The 26,276-nt window shown below is 40.1% G+C and overlaps 1 protein-coding gene across 4 annotated transcripts in view; it reads right to left on the bottom strand.

Annotated features, from left to right (window-relative positions):
* usp46 (ubiquitin specific peptidase 46) overlaps window positions 1-26,276 on the bottom strand; it is a 105,171-nt gene that overhangs the window by 44,433 nt on the left and 34,462 nt on the right. For 3 of the 4 annotated variants that reach the window (XM_043691067.2, XM_043691053.2, XM_043691045.2), the window contains 2 exons: window positions 17,891-17,971; window positions 466-679 (listed from right to left, as the gene is read on the bottom strand). In XM_043691067.2, coding sequence (XP_043547002.1) covers window positions 466-679; window positions 17,891-17,971 — 295 coding nt within the window. The remainder of the gene's footprint in view (window positions 1-465; window positions 680-17,890; window positions 17,972-26,276) is intronic. The other variant, XM_043691085.2, reaches the window with a different exon arrangement.

The following is a 26,276-nucleotide window of genomic DNA, read 5'->3' on the forward strand; positions in this document are numbered from 1 at the left end:
ACTTCTCGGCCCAATGGCCCATCTGGTCAAGATCCTGTTGTAATCTGAGATAACCTTCTTCACTGTCCACTACACCTCCAATTTTGGTGTCATCTGCAAACTTACTAATGTACCTCTTATGCTCACATCAAAATCATTTATGTAAATGACAAAGTAGAGGACCCAGCACCGATCCTTGTGGCACTCCACTGGTCACAGGCCTCCAGTCTGAAAAACTACCCTCCACCACCACCCTGTCTTCTACCTTTGAGCCAGTTCTGTATCCAAATGGCTAGTTCTCCCTGTATTCCGTGAGATCGAACCTTGCTAACCAGTCTCCCATGGGGAACCTTTTCAAACGCCTTACTGTAATCAATGTGTTTCTTAAAAACTTTGAAACATGGATTAATTTGAGTCAGAAAAAAAAACAAATTTGCAATAATAAAATGTTCAGAAAATGAATAATCATCCCACTGCATTACTCACCATTCTCTTTACGTAGCCGAGATATGAATTTCTTGGGAGGAATCACACCAACTTTTTTCTTCTGGGTGGCAATGCTATGGAACAGGTCTGCCAAACAAGTCAACAGATTTTCCTTCTTCTTCTGTTGTGCTTTGTATGCAAGTACATTTTCTCTAAATGGTCGGCAGAAGTAGAGAGCTTGCAGCACAGAGTTACAATAGCAGGTGTTCCCAAACTAGCACAGTAAAAGACAGCGGGTATTTAGATAATTTGTTAAGACCGTTGCAGAGCAATAATATTCCTCAAATAATATACATTTTTCAGTCAAATATTTGCTTAAAAAGGTGATCAAGAATCCCACAAACTATCAATACAAGTATATTTTATAACATACTTCAGTTGGAAGCCATAAGCTTTCATTACAACATTCATTGCTTTGAAGTCACAGCTAACCAAAATTATATTGTACAGAACTAGTTGGTAAAGAAATCTTCTTGACCAAAAATAATCAATTACAAATACCATCTGCTATTACTGAATCACTGAACAATCTGAACAATGATCATAAAATGAATATGGCTCTGATAATGTATTACAACAAAAAAAGCTGCAAGGAAGCATTCTTTACTACCTTTCAGAGCAAAATACTTGCAAATTACATTTACTGAACTTGTAACATTTCTGATTATTTTATTCTTAAACCAACAAATAAAACAATGAGGTAATGGAGTACAAAAACGAATAACTGCATATGCCAGAAATCTGAAGACTGGACCCCCTCTTCAGACAGTATTCGATTGTGATTTGAGTGTTTTTTTGAATTTACTCTGGATCCAACTTTTGTTTTTTCATTTATCTCATGACCATCTGCTTTTGCCTTAATATCTTTGTCCCTTTGCTATTTAAATGTTTCCTGACTTCTTTGCCGGTCAAACTTCCCCCTTCTTTCTTTTCCATGCCTTTTAGCATCCGTTAAGTTTCTAACATTTTGGAAAAGCTATCATTCAACCTTAAACAGTGTTACATGACCTGCTCAGCATTACTGATATTTTCAAACTTAATCTGCAAGAGTAAATGGAAAGTGATCCAGTACATGGAAATTTAATCTTCATTCAAACAAAAAGCTAAATCTATTATTTACTGTATTACAAGTATTCTGGTGTAAGAGTCATCTTTCAACATGGCACCAAAATACCACAGGTCCCATGCATTCAAAACATCAACTGGCTAATTTATTTCTTCGTTCATTTTCATGGGATGCATGCATTACTAGCAAGGCCAGCCAGCATTTGCTGCCCATCCACAAGTGCCTTAGTTATAAAAACCTTCCTAAACATTTTGCATTGCAGCAAGAATCAACCATATTAAAGAAGCTGGAGTTTATATGCTCACCAGTCCTGGTAAGGATGGCAAATTTCCTATCCCAAAAGGGTATTTTTTTTACAACAATGTGGCCACTATTTCTGAAACAAATTTTCAATTCCAGATTTTCATTATCTAAATTTAAACTTACCAACTGTTATAATGGGATTTTAACTGGTATCCTCAAAGCAATATCCAGCTTGTTTCAATTATGGATCCAGCCTCATCTCCCTTTGTTTTATAGGATTAAACACTACAGAATACAGTATCTACTAGATTGCAAAGAACAGTGCTATCTGACAAAAATCAACTGATCAGCTCAAAAGACAGAAAGAATCAAGGACTGTACAATTAAAAAGTTCAATTTACTTGAGAAAACTAAACATTTAGCTCACCCGCTGTTTTAATGTGTTGGCTGAGGTTTCTTTGCCTGAGTAAGCCTTCCTATGCCTGCTAGCAAAGATTCTGCTACTCAACTGTTGTTTCAAATTCTCATGTCAACCTGGTATGCAAACGGTTCATTCAAAGGGAAAGTTTTAAATAGAACTCAGAAGAGTGATGCAATATTCAGCATGTCTCATCAAGTTTAGAAAGTCAGTAGCAGGTTTCAGTATTTGACCTACATGTATAGTTCACTGTGGCTTTGTAGTTTTGCAACTTGAAGGTGAAGGTTTTCAGATATATCAGCAGCTTCAATATTGAATGCTGGGGCAAAAACATTTAATTCCAGTTCTTTCATTTTTCCGTCTTCAAATTGCATGCAAAATTTCTGAAGTAAGTTTGTACAGTCTGGCATATGCCCCTGATGTTACAAGGTTTTGACTCTGAAGGGTAGGAAAATACATTGCATCCCCCTTTTGCTACATTTGTCAAAGCATTAATTTGGATTCAAATTATATCACATTTGAAAGAACAAACAAACTGGTTAGGTCCTTGCAATTTGACAATGCTTGATGTTCCTTTTGACTTTAGGTATGCACACAAATTATGTTGATAAGTGAAGCAGTGACACAATAAAATAACTCTGATCAAGGTTGAGGCAATTCATTTCTTAACTGACTAGAACAGCTAACCCCATCTGAGACCTATACATTATTGGAGCTCCAAGAATGACCACTTAATTTTTCAAATAATAACAGAATTCCATGCACTTCTGAAATCCTCATAATAACATTGCCCTTTTTGTATCATGCATTGCAGCTAAAGAAAACAAACTTCCTCACGTTTCCAAATATGCTGTGATTCCATGTAAAGATCACCACGTGGTTTATACCTAAGAACATAGAAGAGTACAGCATGGAAACAGGACCTTCACAATGCCAACCACCATGCCATTATTTCTTACGTTGGTTGAATCATTAAGAGCCAGACAGTAGAATTTGAAAATCAGTCCCAGAAATGTTTCAATGTCCCAAAACAGCTGACACAGTCCTGAGAGAGTCATAGAGTCTCACTCACAGAAACTGGTCCATGCTAACCCCATTTCCTTGTACTTGGCCCATACCCTTCTAAGAACTTTTCCTATCCATGCATCTGTCCAAATGCTTTTTAAAATGTTACTAATTTACCTGCCTCAACCACTTCTGCTGGCAGCTCATTCTATGTGCGCACCACCTTCTGTGTAAAAAGGTTACCAGTCAGGTTCTCTTTTATTCTTTCCCCACTTACCTTAAAATGATGCCCTCTCGTCCTTGATTCCACAATCCTGGGAAAAAGACTGAATGCATTCAGCCTATCCGTGCCTCTCATGATCTTATATGCTTCTATAAAATCCCTCCTCAATCTCTTACACTCTAAAGAAAAATGTCCTAGCTTGTCCAAATTCTCCCTACAACTTGGTCCCTAGAGTTCTGGCAACATCCTTATAAACTTCTTCTGCACTCTTTCCACTTTAATAACAACCTCCCGATAGCAAGGTGACCAAAAACTAAACACAATACTCCTAGTGTGACCTCACCAATATCCTGAACAACTGCAACATAAAACTTCGCAACTTCTATAGACTGATGAAGGCCAGTGTGCCAAAAGCTTTCTTCATTGCCCTGTCTACCTGTGACTCCACTTTCAGAGAACTGTGCATCTGAACTCTTTGGAGAGTCCACTATACTCCTTAATAGTGAAACTCATACTGTAAAATAATTTAAGTTTTTCTGCAGCCAGTAAATCTGAGCTCACAATGATGCATGTCTTCACAAACTGTCCTTCAAACTTATGGCAATGATATTTTTTGCAGTGCATTCAATCACTACAACGGTCTTTAGGAATACACTTGACCTCATTACAACATTGATTTAAACATTGGCAGAAGATCTGAATTTTACAGACAAGGTGAGAATGACTGCCCTCAACATCAAGGACACATTTGAGTGAGAGTGACATCAAAGTGCCCTAGCAAAATTGCAGTCCATGTGAGTCAGATAGGTAATCCTACATCGGTTGGAGTCACTCCGGTCACATAGGATAAGGGAATATAGTTTTGGTTGTTGGTGAAAATCATCTCAGTTCTCGGACATTCCTGCAGGAGTTTGTCAAGGTAGTGTCTGTGGCCTAACCATCTTCAGCCATTTCATCAAGCACTATCCGTCCAGATATCAAAGAAGTCAGTGTCCAAAGGCAATAAGATCTGGACAATATTCAGATTTGGGCTGACAAATAACACAAATGCCAAGCAATGACCATAGAATCACAAAACAGACATAAGATGCCGAATTAGGCCATGGCTGATCGAGTCTGCTCCACCATTTGATCATGGCTGATGTGTTTCTCAAACCTCATTTTCCAGCTTTGTTCTTATTACACTTGATCCCCTACTGATCAAGAATCTAATCTATCTCTGTCTTAAATAACTTGGGCCTCTACAGCCTTCTGAGGCAAGGAATTCCCTCTAGTCATCACCCTCTGGCTGAAGAAATTCCTCCTTGACTAAGTTATCAAGGGCCACCCCTTCACTCTGAGGTTGTGCCCTCAAGTCCTAGTCTCTCCTACTAACGGAGGCATCTTCTCCATGTCCATTGTATTTAGGCCTCTCAGTATTTAGTAAGTTGCAATGAAATCCCTCTCTCCCATCCTTCTAAACTCTACTGAGAGAGTCTTCAATTGTTCCTCACATGACAAGCCCTTTGTTCCTGGCTTCATTCTTGGAAACCTCTTCTGCAACCCCTCCAAGGCCAGTACATCCTTCCTTAGATATGGGGGCCAAAATTCCAATTTTCCAAATGCTGTTTGACCAGGATTTTATACAGCCTCAACAGTACAGCCTCAAATAGTGGGCGGCACGGTGGCACAGTGGTTAGCACTGCTGCCTCACAGCGCCTGAGACCCGGGTTCAATTCCCGCCTCAGGCGACTGACTGTGTGGAGTTTGCACGTTCTCCCCGTGTCTGCGTGGGTTTCCTCCGGGTGCTCCGGTTTCCTCCCACAGTCCAAAAGATGTGCAGGGTCAGGTGAATTGGCCATGCTAAATTGCCCGTAGTGTTAGGTAAGGGGTAAATGTAGGGGTATGGGTGGGTTTCGCTTCGGCGGGTCGGTGTGGACTTGTTGGGCCGAAGGGCCTGTTTCCACACTGTAATCTAATCTAATCTAATCTGTAATCTAATCTAATCTACATTTCTGCTCTTGCATTCTAGCTCTCTTGAAATGAGTGGCAACACTGCATTTTTCCTTCCTAGTTTAGCATTCTCTTTATGCCCTGTGCACTTCAGATATCCGAGGTCTTTCCCCAATTAGAAAATAGTCCACCCCTCTACTTTTCCTACTAAAACGTATAGCCTCAGATTTGCCCACATTCTATCTCAAAGAAGAATCTCATCTCACTTCTAACTCACTTGAAATTGTGACGTCTCGTCACTGACATGACATAACTAGTGAAAACAAAATATTCTTTACCGGTCAAAATTGTTCATAATTTTCAATGCCTCAATAAGGTCACCTCTTAATCTTCTCTGTTCCGAGGAGAAGCCCAATTTCTCTCATCTTTCCTTGGATCTGTTAATTTGCTCCCTCACCTTTCTCAGCAATCTAGAACGCATCATATTCAGGTCTGGCAACTTCTCTACCTGGGGTACTGCCAGCCTTTTTAGCATCTCATCTTTATTAGACTATATTTCTCAATTGCTCAATGCCCACATTTTCAACTGGGCCATTGTCACCAACTTCTAATTTGGTAAAGACAGAAGTAAAACATTCATTTGGTACCTGTGACATATTTTTTGCTTCAGTGAGCAGCTTACCCTGCTTGTTCCTTATGGGCCTCATTCTATCCTTTACTAGTAATATGTTTGAAGAATATTTTACTATTTGTTTTAGTGCAGCCTGCCATCCTTTGCTCATGCTTTCTCTTAGCATTCCTTATTCCAGCTTTAGCCTCACTTCTGCATTGGAGATATTCTTCCTGATTTGTATTGCTATTATTATTCTGGCATGCATCATACACCTATTTTATCTTTCTTATTTTCTCATCAAGATCCTTAGTCATTCAGGGTATTCTAGCTTTGTATACCCCATACTTCTATCTCATGGCTATGTACCTAGCTTGCATCCTATTTGAAATTATCCCATTTTTCATTCACGGTTTATCTACTAAAGTGTGTTTGCACAATGAACACACTATTCAAATTGGAGACCCCTAAAATCTGCCATTTTCCAGTCTAGGATTTTAATCATTTACTGATTTTTATCCATTTCCAGTTTAAAATTGAACCTTACAACATGATGATTGCGGTTTTCCAAATGGTCCTCCATTCTGACATTCTCCATTTGGCCTGCCTCATTTCCTAGGACCAGGTCCAGCTCCCTCCATGGTTTAACTGGAATCATTTGGTTCCAGAACACACTCCGGCACACATTGCAGGAATTTCTCCCCTTTCGTGCCCCACATTTTACCCTTTGGTAATTATGATCACCAACTATCACAACCCTAATTGTCCTGCAGATTTCTGTAATCTGCCAACAAATGCTCTCTTCTGCTTCCTCCTATTTAGAAGTCTATAATAAACATGCTGAAAATGTGTTGCTGGAAAAGCGCAGCAGGTCAGGCAGCATCCAAGGAACAGGAGAATCGACGTTTTGGGCATAAGCCCTTCTTCAGGAATGAGGAAAGTGTGTCCAGCAGGCTAAGAGGAAAGAGGGGGAGGGGCGTTGGAAATGCGATAGGTGGAAGGAGGTCAAGGTGAGGGTGATAGGCCGGAGTGGGGTGGGGCGGAGAGGTCAGGAAGAAGATTGCAGGTTAGGAAGGCGGTGCTGAGTTCAAGGGATTTGACTGAGACAAGGTGGGAAGGGGGGTGGGGGAAAATGAGGAAACTGGAGAAATCTGAGTTCATCCCTTGTGGTTGGAGGGTTCCTAGGCGGTAGATGAGGCGCTCTTCCTCCAACCATCGTGTTGCTATGGTCTGGCGATGGAGGAGTCCAAGGACCTGCATGTCCTTGGTGGAGTGGGAGGGGGAGTTGAAGTGTTGAGCCACGGGGTGGTTGGGTTGGTTGGTCTGGGTATCCCAGAGGTGTACTCTGAAACGTTCCGCAAGTAGGCGGCCTGTCTCCCCAATATAGAGGATGCCACATCGGGTGCAGCGGATGCAATAGATGATGTGTGTGGAGGTGCAGGTGAATTTGTGGCGGATATGGAAGTATTTCTTGGGGCCTTGGAGAGAAGTAAGGGGGGAGGTGTGGGCGCAAGTTTTGCATTTCTTGCAGTTGCAGGGGAAGGTGCCGGGAGTGGAGGTTGGGTTGGTGGGGGGTGTGGACCTGATGAGAGACACTCCCTCCGTGACTCCCTCGTCAGATCCACCAGGAAGTGGTGGAGGCTGGCACAACTGCAACATTTAAGAGGCATCTGGATGGGTATATGAATAGGAAGGGTTGGGAGGAATATGGGCCGGGTGCTAGCAGGTGGGACTAGATTGGGTTGGGATATCTGGTCGGCATTGATGGGTTGGACCAATAGAGATGTACAGCATGGAAACAGACCTATGACTTGAATATAAATGCAGGGATGTACGTCTAAGGCTCTAAAAGGCTCTAGTCAGGCCACATTTGGAGTAACGCGTGTAGGTTTGCGACCCATATCGCAGAAAGAACGTACTGGCGCTGGAGATTCACTAGAATGGCCCCAGGAATGAACAGCTTAAATGTATGATAACCATTTGAGAACTCTGGGTCTATACTTGGAGTTTAGAAGGATGAGGGGGGAATTTAATTGAAACTTAAAATACTGAATGACCTGGACAGTGTGTATGCTGGGAAGATGTTTCCATTGGTGGAAGAGACTAGGACCAGAGGGCACAGCCTTAGAGTAAAGGGCAGACCTGTCAGAACAGAGATAAGGAAAACCTTGTTCAGCCAGAGAGCAGTGAATCTATGGAAATAATTGCCACAGAAAATTGTGGTCAGGTCAGGTCATTGACTATATTTAAATTTAAGATAGATAGGTTTTTGAGTATCAAGGGTTACAGGGAGAAAGCAGGAGAATGGAGTTGAGAAACTCATCAGCTATGTCTGAATGGCAGAGCAGACTTGATGGGCTGAGTGGCCTAATTTCTGCTCCTATGTCTTAAGGTCTTATCTGCACCAGCTCTTCACTTGGTGCTTTTTATTTTGTATCATTGAGAAAACTGAATTGACCAAAATAAAATTGGTCTATGAAGGCAATTTCTCCTTCAGATGTAATTCATAGCAACCAGTGCCAACAATCCAGTGTGTTTCAGGGTAAACAGCAATGCTGTTCTTGACAAGATTAATCAGAACTAAACAAAGTGACAAAACCTTTAGATCCCTCATATATAGCAGCCTACAGTATGAAATGTACATCATTCTATAATTTACTTTAAAAAGCAAAATGAAAATACAGCTCAAGTTTGTAGTTCTTCCAAATCCTTAATTACGTAGGATGACTAAGGAGATCTTTAAGAAGACTGAGAAAAGGTGAATTACCAAGTAATAAAATACACTTCTTTGAAGGAAAGTTAGAACTCTAAAAACTAATTATTTCATTTAGTCTCGCTATTGGTGAGGTTAGGGATTCCCAAATCATGGGTCGCGACCCTTACTGGGTGCAAGCCTCTCCACATTAATAAACATTCTCTTCATTGACAAGTGCATTACTGCATTTCCTCATGGTGACATTTGGAAACTTAAGCTTCAAACATATTTGAAGGAGGTTTTCTTGAAATATTTCACAGGACATGCACATTACTGGCTAGGCCAACATTTGCTGATTATCATTTGTCACCCTTGAGAAAGTGATGGTTTGCTACCTTCTTGAACTGTAGTTCTTAGTCCTTAGAACAACCCAAGCTGTACTTTGAGGAGAGTTCTAGGATTTTGACCCAGCAATAATTTGGAAGGAAACTCACAGTTAATGGTTCTATCATGTACCTACTGCCCTTGTTCTTCTATATGATAAAAATAGTAGGTTTGGATATTGCCGAAAAAGTTAGGCAAGTTCCTGTGGGGCTTCTTGCAGATAGTGATAGGACTGTGCACTAAGCATCACTGGTGAATGCTTTTAAGGGCCAAACACAGAAGTTGCTGGAAACATTCATCAGGTCTGACTGTGGAGAGAAAGCAGAGATAACTTTTCAGGTCCAGTGATTCTTCTTCAAGCTGCCCTTTGGGTTCTTTTGTTTAAAGCTTTTATAGGGGGTGGAGTGGATGCCAATGAAACAAAACAGTAATTATTGGAAAAAACATCAAGTTTGGCAGTATCGGCGCAGAGAAAGCAGAGTCAACATTCAGGCTCATCAACTCTTTAGAACTCTCAATAAAACATATTACTTTGTGTCAAGCTCAAGTATTGTTGGAACTTCATTCATCTATGCAAGTAGAGAATATTCACAATCGAAAATTGTACCTTGGAGTCAGAGGAAGAACATTTGGGCCATCAGCTGGCTTGTTTGCCAAATTCGAGACCTTTGACCTGCTCTTGCAGCTACAGTATTTATTTGTTTGGCCCTGTTCCGTTTCTGCTCATTGGTAGCTTGCAAGATTCCAAGCTCAGCTTGGAACTCAGTGGGAGACTCAGCAATAGTAATGCCACGGGAACATTGTTAGATCCGCTCTCTGGTGATGCTACTCGACTACTTGCATGGCAAGTAACATTCATGCCACATATCAGCACAGACCTCTGTATTGTTCAGGTCTTACTGCATGTAAATAGGTATCGCTTTAGTATTGGAGGTACTGAGAGAATAGGATGAACACTCCTACTTATCTTATGTAGCGAAAAGAATCTCTTGACTAGCAAAAGATGGTCAGACCTGGGACACCACCCCAAAGAATTCTAGCAGTGATGCCCTTGGACTGAGATGATTGGCCTCCAACAAGCACAACCTTTTGTGCTAAGTATGACACCAATCCAGAGAGAGTTTCCCCAGATTCAGCATAGCTTCTCTATGCCACACTCAGTTAAACTCTAGCTTCATGTTAAGAGAATCACACTCAATTCACCTTTATACTTCAGTTCTTTTCTCTACATTAACAAAGGCTGTAACAAGGTCAGGAGTTGACTGTCCCCGGTGCAACCTAAATTAAGCATCATTAAACAAGTTATTGATGTTTTTAATTAAGGTGTGATAGTTAAATATAATTTCAACAGCATTTATTTTACACCTTGAATAGGAGCTGGTGGTACGAAAGATTTGGTTTGTGTCTCTGAAGGGGTTTAAATGATTAACTTGTAAGTATTTCTATTTACAAAACAATTGGAGATGGAAGCTAATGGGAATTTATTTACATTGGGAGAGTTTTTATGAGCGAACAAGTAAAGAGTTGTGCATTAGGCTTTGAGCTTATGAGGTCTGATATTGATATTTGTTCCTATTGATTAGACAAAACATCTATAGTTTGGAAAAAGGTTTTGCATTTCACTTTGGCAGTTTTGTAGAAGTGTAGCTGAAGTCGAATGTGAAAAACATTTGCTCCTGACAAAAAAAAGAGATGGTTCAGAATGGTTACTAAACAGCAGCTAAGTTTCAAAGTTCCAGACCAGAGCATTTGGTTATATCCCTGAAGGAGCTCTTTAAAGCTAAGCGGAGTTGCTCCAGGAGCTCGCAGATTCTTAAGTAGGGGGAATTTAAGCCATAGTTAAATTAAACCTTATAGATATAAGAGAAGGGAATTCTCTCTGGTGACTACTGAAAATATCGTGGGATCAATGGGAGCATATGTTTCAGTGTGTTTAGAAATTTTTAAAGTTATGTAAATAGGTTGGCTTAATTTTCTCATTTCTATTGTGTAAGAAATTTCTGTTTTATTAGAATGGAAACAGACCCTTTGGTCCAGTTCGTCCATGTCAACCAGGTTTCCCAAACTAAACTAGATCCATTTGCCTCCATTTAGCCCATAACCTTTTAAAGCTTTCCTATTCATGCACTCATCCAAATGTCCTTTAAATGTTGTAACTGTACCTGTGTCTACCGCTTCCTCTAGTGGTCCATTCAACATACAAACTATCCTCTGTGTGAAAAAGTTGCCCCTTAGGTCCGTTTTAATCTTTCACTCCAGTTAAAAAAGGCCAAGACTATCCAGAAAACCTGAAGCACTTCATCTTTACGTTTCAGTGAAAGACCACCTCATTTAAATCAAAAAGAAAAAATCTGTCAAGCCAAATTTCAGCCGAGAATCTGACTTGCCCAGTAACAACCAGAGTTCATAACACTATCTCTCTCATGATGATGATCTAATGGAGCAGAAATTAGCTACTTTGGATACTTTTTTGAATACAGGTCACACTTGAGCCAATTTTCCACATTGCTGGCTGTTCTAACTCAGCTCAGGATGTGGCTAGTTCTGGAGCAAAAATCATCAATACTATTTCTGAAATGCATTCAGCGCTTCCTTCATGTCATATGGAATAAATCAAATTAGCCGAAGACCAACGCTCCAGACCAGTGAACAGGGTCAGATGGGTGATTGATGTAACACTGTTAGAGGAGTATTGTGATCTCACTCTCTATCTTCCCCAACACTGCATTTCTGAGGATAGTTACAGAGTCATAGAGACATACAGCACAGAAACAGACCCTTCGGTCCAATCAGTCCATGCTGACCAAATGTCTTAACCTAATCTAGTTCCATTTGCCAGCACTTGGCCCATATTCCTCTAAACCCTTCCTATTCACATAGACATTCAGATTCCTTTTAAATGCCATAATTGTACCAGCCTCCAGTTGTACCTTCCTCTGGCAGCTCATTCAATACACACACCACCCTCTGCGTAAAACAGTTGCCCCGTAAATCCCTTTTAAATTTTCACCCTCTCACCCCAAACCTACGCCCTCTATGATTTGGAGATGTCGGTGTTGGACTGGGGTATCCATAGTTAAAAATCACAACACCAGGTTATAACCAACAGGTTTATTTGGATGCACTAGCTTTTGGAGCACTGGTCCTTCGTCAGAAGTACAAGAATGCAAGACACAGACTTTATAGCAAAAGTTTACAATGTGATGTAACTGAAATTATATATTGAAAAAGACCTGGATTGTTTGTTAAATCTCTCATCTTTTAGTATGAGCATGTTGGTTTCAGTTTTTTCATATGTAAATCGCAGAATTTTTTTTAAAGTGACATTCTCAAGTGAACTTTAACAATTGGTCTCATGTCGGCCCAGATAATGCATTTAAGGTGTGGCACAATGTTGAGACTGATTCTAATCTAATAAAGGGATTTACAGAATTTTACATGGATTCATGCAGTTTTTGAGCAAAGTAAAATGTAATTCTGGAAGTACAAATTCATCCCACAAACTTGTGTGGGAACACATGTGTGTGCGTGTGGTGTGGGGGGGGGGGGGGGGGGGGGTTGAGTGTCTGTATGCGCTTGTAAAGGGGTTTAAGTCTGTGAGAGAGTGGGAGTGTACGTGTGAATGTATGACAGAGAGCTTATGTATGAGAGCTGATCTGCATGCGCGCCTGTGTGTCTGTGGGCTGCGTGTCTGCCTGAGTGCGTGCACGTCTGTGTCTGTAGTATGAAGTGAGCCCAAGGTCCCAGTTGAGGCCATCTCCAAAACTTGGCTATCAGGGTCTGCTAGGCTGCCTGTCCCGAAGTCTGCCTTGAAGCACAGTCACCCGAAGGGCCAAGGTCGAATGTCCTGGATGGCTGAAGTGTCCTCCAACTGGGAGGCCACTCCTTTCTGTTGATTGTTGTGTGGTGTCCATTCATCCGTTACCATAGCCTCTGCTTGGTCTCACCAATGTACCATATACCATGCCTCAGGGCATCCTTACCTGCAGTGGATGAGATAGAGGTGCATGAGACATTGGTTGAGTCGCAGGAGTACCTGTCACATACATGATGGGAAGTGCCCCATGTGTAATGGTGGTATCCGTGTCGACACTGACAAGTCTTGCAGTGTCTGTCGCAACAAGGTTGTATGGTGTGGTCCTGAAAGCTGGGCAGTTTGCTACAAACAATGATCTGTTTGAGGTTTGGTGGTTTTTTTTAGAAGGCAAGAACTGGAGGCCTGGGGAAGGTCATGGCGAGGTGCTCATCCTCATTGATAATGTGTTGCAGGCTGTTAAGAACATTGTGTAGTTTTCAGCTCCTGGGAAGTACTGGACAACGAAGGACACCCTGTCTGTTGCAACTCGTGTCTGTCTCCTGAGGTCATTACGATTTCTCGCTGCCACACAGGATACTGTTCGTTGTCCAGTACTTCCGAGGAGTAAAAAAACTACGCCATGTTCTTCGCAGCCTGCAACACATTATCAATAAGGATAAGCACATTGCCAAGACCTTCCCCACGCCTCCACTTCTTGCCTGTAAACCACCACCAAACCTCAAACAGATCATTGTTTGCAGCCAACTGTCCAGCTTTCAGGACAACACCATACAAACTTTGTCATGGTAGACACTGCAACACATGTCAGAATGTCGACACAGATATCACAATTACACTGGGGACACCTCCCACCATGTACGTGGCCGGTACTCATGCGCCTCAGCCAATGCTGTCTATCTCACCCACTGCAGGCAAGGATACACTGAGGCATGGTACATTAGCGAGACCAAGCAGAGGCTACAGCAACGAATGAATGGGCACCCCACACAACAATCAACAGACAGTAGTCCCTCCCATTTGGAGGACACTTCAGTGGTCCGGACATTTGACCTCGGACCTTCGGGTGAACATGCTCCAAGGCAGACCTCGGGACAGGCAACCACGCAAAGTGGCCAAGCAGAGGCTGATAGCCAAGGTACACATGTGGTTGGCCTCAACCGGGACTTTGGGTTCATGTCATGTGACAGGTGACCCCACTGCACTACACCCACACTCACTCACTGATGCTCATACATACACTCGACCCGGTCTCAGACTTATACCCCTTTACACTCAAACTTTCTCGCAGACACTCATAACTGCACCCCGACCCCTCGTGCACACACACACACACCACACACACACACACACACACACACACACACACACACACATGAATTTGTACTTGCACAATTACATTTCATTTTGCTCAAAAACTGCATGAATTCATGTAAGATTCTGTATATCCCTTTTTTAGATTAGAATCAGTCTGAACATTGCAGCATAAACAGTCTCACAGGTAAAAACAAGGACAGCAGATGCTGGAAACCAGAGTCTAGATTAGAGTGGTGCTGGAAAAGCACAGCAGGTCAGGCAGCAGAGGGCAGCTCATATCTTAAATGCATTATCTGGGCCGACATGACACCAATTGTTCAAGTACACTTGAGAATGTAACTTTTAAATGTTCTGCGATTTACATATGGAAGAACTGAATCCAACATGCTCACTCTAAAAGATGATTCGGAGATGCCAGTGTTGGACTGGGGTGTACAAAGTTAAAAATCACACAACACCAGGTTATAGTCCACACAATCACCTGATGAAGGAGCGTCGCTCTGAAAGCTAGTGTGCTTCCAATTAAACCTGTTGGACTATAACCTGGTGTTGTGTGATTTTTAAACTTTGTACACTCTAAAAGATGAGACTTAACAAACAATCCAGGGTCTTTTTCAATATATCATTTCAGTTACATCACACTCTAAACTTTTGCTACAAATTCTGTATCTTACCATCTTATACTCCACAACCACCTGATGAAGGAGCAGTGCTCCGAAAGTTAGTGCTTCCAAATAGATCTGTTGGACTATACCCTAGTGTTGTGAGATTTTGAACTATGCCTATAGTTCTGGACTCCTCCATCCCAGGGAAAAGACCTTGTCTACTTACCTATCCTTGACCCTCGCGATTTTATAAACTTCTGCAAGGTCACCCCTTAACCTCCAATGCTCCAGGGAAAACAGCCCTAACCTATTCTGGTTTAGTTGCCCACAACCATTCACAACTGAATGCAGCTGGTTTACAGACCTGTATCTGAACCATTTGTTGTGGATTGTTTAGTACTATCACATACTGTCTCCTCTGTTTGACATGAAAGCACTTCAGTTTCACCAAATACCATCTCATTTTTAGGTGTGCATGTTGCTGTATTGGCCTCCTGCAGTCTTCAATAAATCAGGACTTATTTACCATCAAACCAAGGAATCAAGTGGAGGATATGCTGAGCCAGGTGGTTACAGATTACAGTTGAACACAATTCTTAAGGTTTACATCATTTCATAGCGGCTTAGCTGAATGAAGACCACAAGAAATAGCAACAAGAGTAGGCTGTTCAGCCCCTCAAACCTGCTCCACCATTCAACAGTTGATCAGTTACTCCTCAGGTCAACTTTCCTGTCCTTTTCCTATAACCCTACCCTAGATTCCAGTCTAATCCAGAATCTACCTTAACCTTAAATATACTCAAGGATTCTGCGCCACAGCTGTGGCAAGTTCCAAAGACTCCCACCTTTTGAGAAGAAATTCCTCAACTTAAAGTGACATTCCTTAATTCTAAGGCTATGCCCTCTGTTCCTAAACTCTCCATTTCAGCATTAGTACTGTCAAGCTCTTAAAGAATCCTGTGTTTCAATGATATCACCCCTCATTTTTCTAAATTCCAATGAGTAGAGTCCCAAACTGTTTAACCTTTGCTCATAAAATAATCCCTCCATCTCGAGCATCATACTAGTGAACCTTCTCTGAAATGCCAATGAAATGAGGTCTTTCCTTAGACCAAAATTGCTCACAATACTCCACGTGGTCTCATTAGCACCTTGTAAATTTGCAATAAGACTTCCTTACTTCAAGGAGGTTGAATTATGAGTAAGGGCAAATATTCCATTCATTAGATTGCCTGATTACCTGCTGCACCTGCATGCTACATGTGCATTTCATGCATAATACTTCCAAGATAAAAAAAAGTTAACAGAGTCTAAAGACTTCGGAAATTCTCAGAATATTCTACACTGACGATGCTAAAATAGTATTCCATTCCCAGGAACACCTTCAGTAGAGAATATCCAGACTCTCCCATACCAGTGAAGAGTTTGGTTTTGACCGTCAGCATGAGAAAAATAAATGACATGATACAGAACGTTGCCATATTATCTCAAGCGCTTTCACAATGTGATCACGGAAACTGTTAACAGCTTTTCACATCTAGTGTCATGGACTAGAGGGGAAGGTGAATTGAATTCTTTATGTTTCCAATCTTCTGTCCATAACAGATTTTAATTTTTTTCTTTTCTCTTTCAAAAGTAGGTTGTGGTATGCTCCCCTAAACTCTTGGTTTGTGAAGTCTAATTTTTAAAATGACCCACGACAAACTGTTTAGGGTTAAAAAGAAAACGATGATTTATTTAACATTTGAACCCGAAGATTTTTTTGCAACACATACATAGGTGTACATGGAGAGTTATGAAAAGGTGGAAAAGAAGTTACAATTCAGAAACACTTAGAAAAAGATAATGGACATTAATTCACATGAATCAGAGGAATGTATTCTGACTCCGAGTTCAATAATTTTAGGGCCTAAAAATCCTTTGTCCATGTCCTTTACCCACCCTCACATCCCATCATGACAGGAACTGCTTTCATCACAGTCAACCTGTTTTCACCTATTGATGTTCACCAATATTAGCCATTTTCTTTCTCCCTGGCTTACTATTATTCATGAGTTTGTCTGCACCACCATCTCCTGTCCTCGCCCTCTGGACTCCATTTCCATCTACCACATACTCCTTTTCTTTCCCCATCTCCTTTGCCTTCAGCACATGCACCACTTTTCCTAGCTACCATTAGTTCGAAAGAAGGGTCACCATACCCAAAACACTAACTCTGCTTTCTCTCCACAGTTGTTGCCAGATCAGAGTTTCTCCGGTTATTTTTATTTTTGCTGTGATTCTGCTCGCTGAGCTAGAAGTTTTTGTTGCAAATGTTTCGTCCCCTGTCTAGGTGACATCCTCAGTGCTTGGGAGCCTCCTGTGAAGCGCTTCTGTGGTGTTTCCTCCGGCATTTATAGTGGCCTGTCCCTGCCGCTTCCAGTTGTCAGTTTCAGCTGTCAGCTGTAGTGGCCGGTATATTGGGTCTAGGTCTATGTGTTTGTTGATGGAGTTTGTGGATGAGTGCCATGCTTCTAGGAATTCCCTGGCTGTTCTTTGTTTCGCTTGCCCTATAATGGTAGTGTTGTCCCAGTCATATTCATGTGGCCCAATATACCGGCCACTACAGCGGACAGCTGAAACTGACAACTGGAAGCGGCATTATTCCTCCATATAAGTAGCATTCCTTATTCTATAAGAAATATTCCCTTTTCATTATGCAATCCATCTCTTCAAATTTCAACTTAACCTAGCTTTCAGTTATTTATTTAAATTCCTCAAACTCACGCTCTATTTAAAGAAGTTTCTCCTGCCTTTGCTTCCAAATTTCATTTCATATTCTATTTATATTTTCTTGTACAGACACCTTTATTTGGGAAAAGTTGCTTCCATTCTAAATTTTCCATTATTTTATACACCTCTATAAAAATCACCCTTTAATCTCCTGTTTTCTCATGAAAACAACTTCTATCAATTTCAACAACTTAAGACCTTCTTTCCTCTCGAATGTAGGAGAAAAAGGAAGAACAGTAACATATGGGCAAGATTATTCATCCTTGAAATAGCTACTTCGCTTAATGTCCAGCTTAAATACAACTTCTTAATTATTACTTCATAAAGTGGAATAAACTTACATTGACCAAACCAAAGTAGTGTTCATTGATTGGGAACTGCTCTGGACCGATGTCTTTCTCCAGAGCAGAGGCATTGGTGCCCTGCAACAAAAGCACAAGGGTTGGTGAGAATATGGCAATTAGGTACAGCTGCTGCAAGAAAAACAGAAAAACTTGTACTTATATCGTGCTGCTATTGCTAATGGCCATCCAAAACACAACACAAATAAGTACTTCTAAACTGAAGTTACTGTTGGAATTTATGAAACTCAACAAGTAATATTTGTGTAAAGTAAACTCCCAGACAAAATAATCTATTTTTGTGATGCTGATGGAAGCATTAACATTGTCCAGGAAACTAGGAAGAATTTCCCTACTTTTGTTTTCAAAGGGGTCTAAAGGATCAATGACGTCTGTCTGAAACATCATTCCAGGCCTTGCTTTAAAAAGTGATCAAAAGCAGCACTTCTGACAATACAGTATCACCTCAGCACTGGAGTCTCAATGTAGATTGTGTGTGCGTGTCTCTGAATCCATAACCTAACTCAGATGTAATGCTGTTATTGAGCCAAAGCTGGTAGATAGATGATGCAACATAATATTTAGCTTTGCCACTTATTTCATTTATCAGCTTACATTTCTGTGGTGACTTTCTGCTCTTGGCTGAGGGTCAAATGAACAGATCAAAAGTAAAACTGATAGAATAGGTTCTGACACTGGACTGGATAACAGTGAAAATCAGACATGTGACTAACTGAAATATAACATAAGATTATAATCCAACATTTTTCTAGAAAGCAGACTCGAAAAGGGACAATTATTTGCACTTGAGAAGATTTGTAGCTCAGGTTGAGGTTTGCTCGCTGAGCCGGTAGGTTTAGTGAAGCTCTGGTGTTCTGTCCCACTTTCTATTTGTGTATTGGTCTGTTAAGGTGGCTGATATTATTTCCGGTTCTTTCTCTCAGAGGTTTATAAATGGGGTCCAAATCGATGTGCTTATTGATGGAGTTCCAGTAAAAATGCCAGGTCTTTAGGGATGCCTAGAGACCTCCCCGTGCAAGCCTCTGTTTAGCCTGTCCAAGGATGGATGTGTTGTCCCAGTCAAAGTACTGTCCTTCCTTCATCTGTACGTAAGGAAACTAGTGATAGTGGATCATGTCTTTTGACCACACTACTAGGTGAAACAAGGACAAAAACACCACCAACATCATCAGCAAGAACAAAATGCTAGTAGACCTGTGCCTCACTACTCAATGACAAGACCAAAAAACAAATCAATAGAACACCTATGGGATCACCAATATTAGGATTCTTAGCAGAAGCAGTAATGCAAAGACTCAAACATACAGCCCAACCCACGATTCAATCCAAACTTTGGGTCTGCTACATGGATGACACCTTTGTCATCACAAAACAGAACAAAGTAGGAGGAAACCTACAACATCCATAGTGGCATAAATTTCACAAAAGATGATGACGACGACAACAACAACAAGTCCCCTTCCTAGATGTCACAGTGGAATGGACAGTTAATGGAGAACTGCCGGCTAGTGTCTACAGGAAAGCAACACCCACAGACCAGATACTTAGCTACAGAAGAAATCATTCCAACACCGACAAATGGAGCTGCATCAGGACATGATTTAAGCTGGCCACAACACACTGCAGCACCCAGGAACTGTGAGCAGAAGAAAAATACCGATACAGCATATTCAAGAAGAACCCGACAAACACAGTCTGCTGATTCTTAAACAACAAACCCAGAAACTCTAGCCACACTACCATACAAATACATCTTGGAGATGATTACTAGACTACTCTGGCCCCTTGGTATCATGGTAGCCCATAACCCTACCAACACGAGCAGCTACTGATGAACCCAAAAGGACCCTGTACTAACAACCAGTAAAACTAATGTCATTTACAAAATACTCTGCAAGCACTGCAACAAACACTACACTGGACAGACAGGCAGAAAACTAGCCACCAGGATACACAAATACTAACTCATCAACACTATTACAAGCACCCTTACATACAGATGAAGGAGGACACCACTTTGACTGGGACAACACATCCATCCCAAGACAAGCTAACCAGAGACATGCATGGGAATTCCTAGAGGCCTGGCATTCCAACTAGAAATCCATCAATAAACACTGATTTGGACCCCATTTACCAACCTCTGAGAAAAAGAACTAGAAATGATATCACCCACCTTAACAGATCAAGACACACAAATAGAAAGCGGGACAGAACACCAGAGCTTTAACAGAGATTGACTGATGTTGTTACCGAGCATGGTGACAAAATGTCTGAAAATAAACCTGCTACCTTAGTGGGCAAGCTTACAATCTGTACAGACAATTATGTTTGCCCTTGAACTGGGTGGCTTGCTAGGCCATTTTGAGGCCAGTTAAGAGCCCATTGCCAAATTACTATGAATCGGCAGTCACATGTAGGCCAGTCCAGGTAAAGAAGGCACAGTTCCTTCCATTGAAAAAGGATGTTAGTGAATAAAATGAATCTTTTTACAAAAACAGATAATAGTTTTAATGGCAACATTACTTTGAGTTGCTTTCAATTCCATTTATTCTACCAGCTGTGCTGGTGGGACTTGAATTCATGCATTTGTCTGGATTCTAATTCCAGTGACAATATCACTCAGCCACAATCTCAGTTTAAGTTTGGGATAATGTTGACAGTGTTTTATTTTAAGTCTGGAAGCGCTTGATATTAACACTGGATCTTTGAAATGAAAATATTCCAATCTGTTAGAAACTATTCTTTACTGAGAAATGTGTGGGAGAGGGTGATAGATAAGCTCACAATCAATCAATCGATCTCTTCTGCTCCATCCAGCAATTAATTACACAATGAAAGACTACGTCAAACAACCTTCAACTGTCAAATAGCAAAATACCAGTTTCATTTAGTGCATAACATTTTGCACAATAACAAGTCTACTTAATATAGATCGAGTCATCAATTCATGGGATTTGTTAGTGTTGGTGGGAAACACTTATTCAAGGATTAAGGCCACTGAAAAACATAAAAATGAAATGTAACCCAGAAATATAACATCAAAAAGTATGCTCACAGCAATGAGATCTCATAATTTTGACCTAAAATGCCAAAATTAAATAGAAAAATCTGTTTACAATCCCCTGTGCCTACAACTTCCCACTATCCATTTTGAACTTTGTCCTACCCTCAACTTATTACCAGATATTAACCAGTATGAAGATCTTCAATTGATATTTGACAATACCTTTCCCTTGAAATTTATTTTAACAAAGCATAATTGTGTAATAACTGTTAGTGTTGGTGGGAAACAATTAATAATTGTTTAATACCAAAATAATCAGTTTTATTCCCTTCCTCCAGCTTAATTCAATGACTTATCTTCATCAGGTCAAGATGGTTAAGCCTCAAGTTAACTCATTTTGCCCGACCATGAAATGGTCTTCAAAAGGTGCATTGTTCTCTACTTGGTTATGGGAAATTCCACTTTTCACCCAGCCATCTCTAATTTACAATAGCTCATTACTTAAAAACATATAATCCCCTAACAGTACTGCACATGCAAGTTTAGTACTGCACGCCATAGCAAATCTGGTGTTAACCAGTCTTGCACCTGCATCATAGCATAGGAAAGATAGTCCTTCTATTAAGGGTATCAAACAATTTTGGTGCTGTTAACATGGTCTTGGTATGTTTTTACATAAGTACCTAATCAAGTATTGTCTTTAAATGTTGGAAGCACCAAGGTACGTAGGAACAGGAGTAGGCCATTCAGCAAGATCAAGGCTGATCTGTGGCCAAGTTCCATATGCCTGACTTGGGCCCATATAATTTGATATTCCTGCTAATAATAAAAAAAAGAGATCTCAGATTTAAATTTAACAACTGAATTAGCATCAACCATTGAGGAGGAGAATTTCAAACCTACACTACTATGTGTAAAAGTGAATCACTGTTGAATGTCCTGGCCCTAATTCTTAGGCGATGACCCCTGGTTCTAGATTCTTCAACCAGTGGAAATAATTTTCTTTTTATCTACCCTCTCTTTCTCGGTTATCCTAAAAATCTCAATAAGATTGCCCTCAACCTTCTAAATTCTGCAGAAAAAAGGTCTAATCTCTCCTCCTAACATAATCCCTGAAGTCCAGCTATCATTCTTTTACACCTGCACTACACTTCCTCCAGGACCAAAACATCCTTCCTATTGTGTGGTGCCATGATCTGCTCTCAGTACTATAACCAGGATTTTGTACAACTGCAGATTAACATCTGTATCTCTATACTTCAGCCCTTGAAGTACGAAGTCAGCATTTCATTAGCCTTCCTGACTGCTTTCTGTCCATGTTTATTGCATTTTAAAGAATTATGCAGCTGAACCCATTGATCATCCAGTGTATTTAACTTTGTGCCTTCTTTTAAAAAACGTACCCTGATCTATTTTGGTTCAGAATGGATAACCTCACACTTATGTATATGAAACTCAATTTGCCACAGCTTCTCACATTCACTTAATCTACCAATATCCTGTTGTAATTCTAAGCTATCAACGTTGTCTACAATGCTGCCCAATTTTGTGTCATCAGCAAATTAGGATATTTGACCTGTCATGCTATTATCCAAGTCTTTAATCAATAGCGAATAATTGAGACCCCAACACAGATCCCTGCAGGATATCACTAGTCACTTCCTGCAAGGTGCATCCTTACGGATTATTCCAACTGTTGCTTGCCATTCAATTTCCTAGTCATTTTAGTAATTGGCCAACGATTTCACAGGGTTTCATCTTAGCCAATAGTTTCTGGTGTGTACTTTATTGAAAGCTTTCTTGAAGTCCATATAAACAACATCCATCAACTTACCTCTGTCCCCATCTTTGTCACCTCTTAAAACAAAGCTGAGGTTTGACAGGGATGACTTATCCTCATGACCCCATGCTGATTCCCTGATTAACTGAAATCTTCAAGGTGATCAGTTACCCTATACTCCATTATAGACTTCAATCAGTTTCACATCACAGATGCAAGGCTAACTGCTCTTAATATGTTCCTCACCTCTTAAAAAAATATTGCTAACACGGAGGCTGTTTTCAGAATCCAAATTATATTTTCTAATTTATACTTAAGGCCTACTTCCAGCATTTTACCATTTCAGTAATGTCATTTTTGACTCTACACAACTTTTTAAAAGAGGGGAAATGCAAGTGTCCTGTCATGATTGAATTCAAGCTAAAATTCAGAAAAATGAATATGGAATTACATTATTAGTCAATCTACACTTATGAATCACACAAATCTTTCAAATACCATTCTATTACTTTAGCGTCTGCTAATAAAATGTCAACACAACCTGATGCACAGAGTTTTCAAAAAGTGCTCTTAGAATGGGGCATGTGCTTTAGTGACCCAAAGACAAGATAAATTTCACAAGATGGGATCTTCACTGCTGCATTTTTGAAGATAAAGATGAAATTCAACTCCTTTTAGCTTGACCTCAAATATGCTTCTGCACCAACATTTTACAATGAACGCATCATGACTTATTTATACCAACTGAAAATTGTGTTTAGTGGAGCCACTGCGAAAAACATGCAACAGTAAGAACTTAAAACATATGAAAACATCACCTCTGATGTTCAGAAACAGTACTTCAAAGAATTTATTCATTACTAGTGGATTCCTGTGGCATTGGTGATGGACAAAATAAAATGGTTTTCTCGAGGCAGGTGATGGGGTCTGGTGCACCCATAGTTCAGGATGTTCAAGGCCAGGCTGAGTGCATTGTGATGTTTGTGAGGGAGGGAAAAAAAGAGAGACAGATTTGTTGAGCAAATTTTGTGTTAAGTATGATAATATTTTCTGTGTTTGATTAGGTGATGTTTTCTTCCCTGACATATGTAGTAGAGCAGGTGAGGAATTAATGGCAGCAGTACCTCAAAATGTGTTTTGGTTGGACATAACTAGGGAGAAAGATTTTTAGTATGGTGATAATTAAAGAAGAATATTACGAATTTGTAAAGGGAAACAAAACATTTCACAAATAAGGAAGAAAATGAAGATACTTCAACTGTCACAATGTAGACAACTTTTAAAAGCATTAAGCAGAAAAATCATGCCTGTTTCATCAGAAAAACTAGTCATGATGCCAAAGTGTAATGATTAGAAAATACACTGTTATGAAACACTACAGAATTAGAAAACACTACACCCTGTATTCATCTTAGCTATTGACACCAATGTTTCTTTCCAGTTGATACAAGTGATTATTAAACCATAAGTCTCATCATCAAGGGCAGAATTTATCGATAAAGACTGCTAAAAATAAGCAGGAATTCTGTTATTCACAAGCACAAAGTGCAAGACTGACAAATGCTAAACATAAGCATTTGTAATAAATACTTGTGCATGCCAGTCACAAACTTTGTAAAATATTTACTTCACACAAATCAAGAATAATTATGAATGATACAAAAAAGTTTACTGAAGCACAGAGCTTTACAGAAAAAGCTTGTACTTCATCACTGAATACATCTCCAACAATAAACAGGCTTACTGAAGGAATCCTTTGGATTCATTTGGACACAAAGTTAAAACCAAAGCAGATTATTACTTAAAGAATCTGACTCCCTTATACATGGAACCATGCTGGGCGATTTTACAGAAAACATGTTAAGCTTATCCAATAAGGAGTCATAGGTACTGACAGGAGATAATCAATGAAGGATTATGCATGAGCTTTATTTGTGCTGTGCACTAAATCTTTTAAGCTGCCACAGATTTTTCCCTTAAAATATTTTCCTGAAGTAGTGAAGTCAATGGAAATATTTTCTGTAATTGTGCTTTGTTTTTGTGCTTCAAAGAATCCACCTAACAGAACTGGCAAAGAGCCTTGTACTAGATTGTCCTGAAACCACTATCCTAAATGCTATGATATCTATGTGCAACCAATAATGCAGAACAAAATCAAAAGACATATTAGCCAATAATTTATTTGGTGCTTATCATTTCATCCCAATCCCCACTGGCTCTTTTGCATTCCTGAATATAAAAAGACTTTGAAAATGATTTTTGAAATAATACTTAATTCAGGTATTCATGTGACTCTAGACAAGCTATTCAATCAAAGAGATATCGAGCCAAGAACAAGCTTGCCCTAAACCTATAGACACCCTTCTCCATGGTAAATGGGTTAGAGATCAAGGATTCAATGTTACATGTAAGCAAGCATAAAGGGGGAACCTCCAAATTAGGGCACTGCTATCCTGTCCAAACCTTCAAGACAATCCAATCAAGGCCCTTATGTAGGAACTCAATTACAGAGGGCCCTCCATATAATTTTCACAACTTCTACCCTCCCTGTCTGCCCCATCCAACAATGCCAATCCCCCATCCTCATTGCGGCCCATCAGCTGGATCCTAGCAAAAGCCTGGATATGCCTGAATATCTGGGTCCATCGCTGAATGCGCTTTCACAGCAGTGGTTGCTGCTCCTGTTGGTGTAGCTAGGATGCAGAGTTGCCAGCTTTTAGATGGAATTTCTTCCTGGAAATGGACAGAAGTCTAACCTCACTGAAGGATAGTATTCTGAAAAACTGAACTGGAGCAAGCCAGCTAAAGAAAGGTAACTCACCCCCAATATTTACATTGCAGTCCCAGGAGCCCAACTCCAGCATATATAATTCTGCCTTTAAAAAAAAGTAGCAATCTTGGCAATTTTCCTTCTGTCAATCCAAATCACCGAAACAACAGTAGCACACCAGCCACTGTTCCTGTTGAGATAAGTGTACTCAACACTGTACATTCGAAGTCAAACTCAGTGATTTCCAACCATGTTATCCTGAGGTCATTTCCTTAATATTTAAAACAGCATTTAGTGATACACTGTGGAAATGGATGCTGACAAATACCTAACTTGTTCATAAAATACTTGATCCCCTTCTTCAATAATTTTATTTTACAAACTAACATTGTTATCACAACATTTAAGCATTTGTAAGCTAGAGTCGGTGGTAATTTCCACCCCAAATTTAAAAGGCTCAATTTGTTTGCATCATTTTAAATACTTGAAAAACACTTTTGGAAATCTTTGTAGGCCTGGACATCAGTACATATTTTGGCTATCAACATTTGTATACTTTTTTTACGGACAGGTTCATTAAGTTTCATGTAAAAATGATAACTTGCATCCAAAAATAATGGATTGTTGAGAGACCACAATGTCAGGCTATGCAATTGTACAGTTTTACTATTTTCAGAAGAAAAGTAATGGGCCAGAATTTTCTGTGAAAATAATGGTGAGGCTAATGCCAGCATTTCGCTATTTCACCTGTGATACGTATTGCTTATGTGCCTGTACAGTACTTTCATGATTGATACATTGGTAGTTT

Source organism: Chiloscyllium plagiosum, unplaced genomic scaffold (assembly GCF_037043375.1).
Source record: "Chiloscyllium plagiosum isolate Xiang-an unplaced genomic scaffold, Cpla_swu_hap1 HiC_scaffold_1, whole genome shotgun sequence".
Taxonomy (NCBI): Eukaryota; Metazoa; Chordata; class Chondrichthyes; order Orectolobiformes; family Hemiscylliidae; genus Chiloscyllium; species Chiloscyllium plagiosum.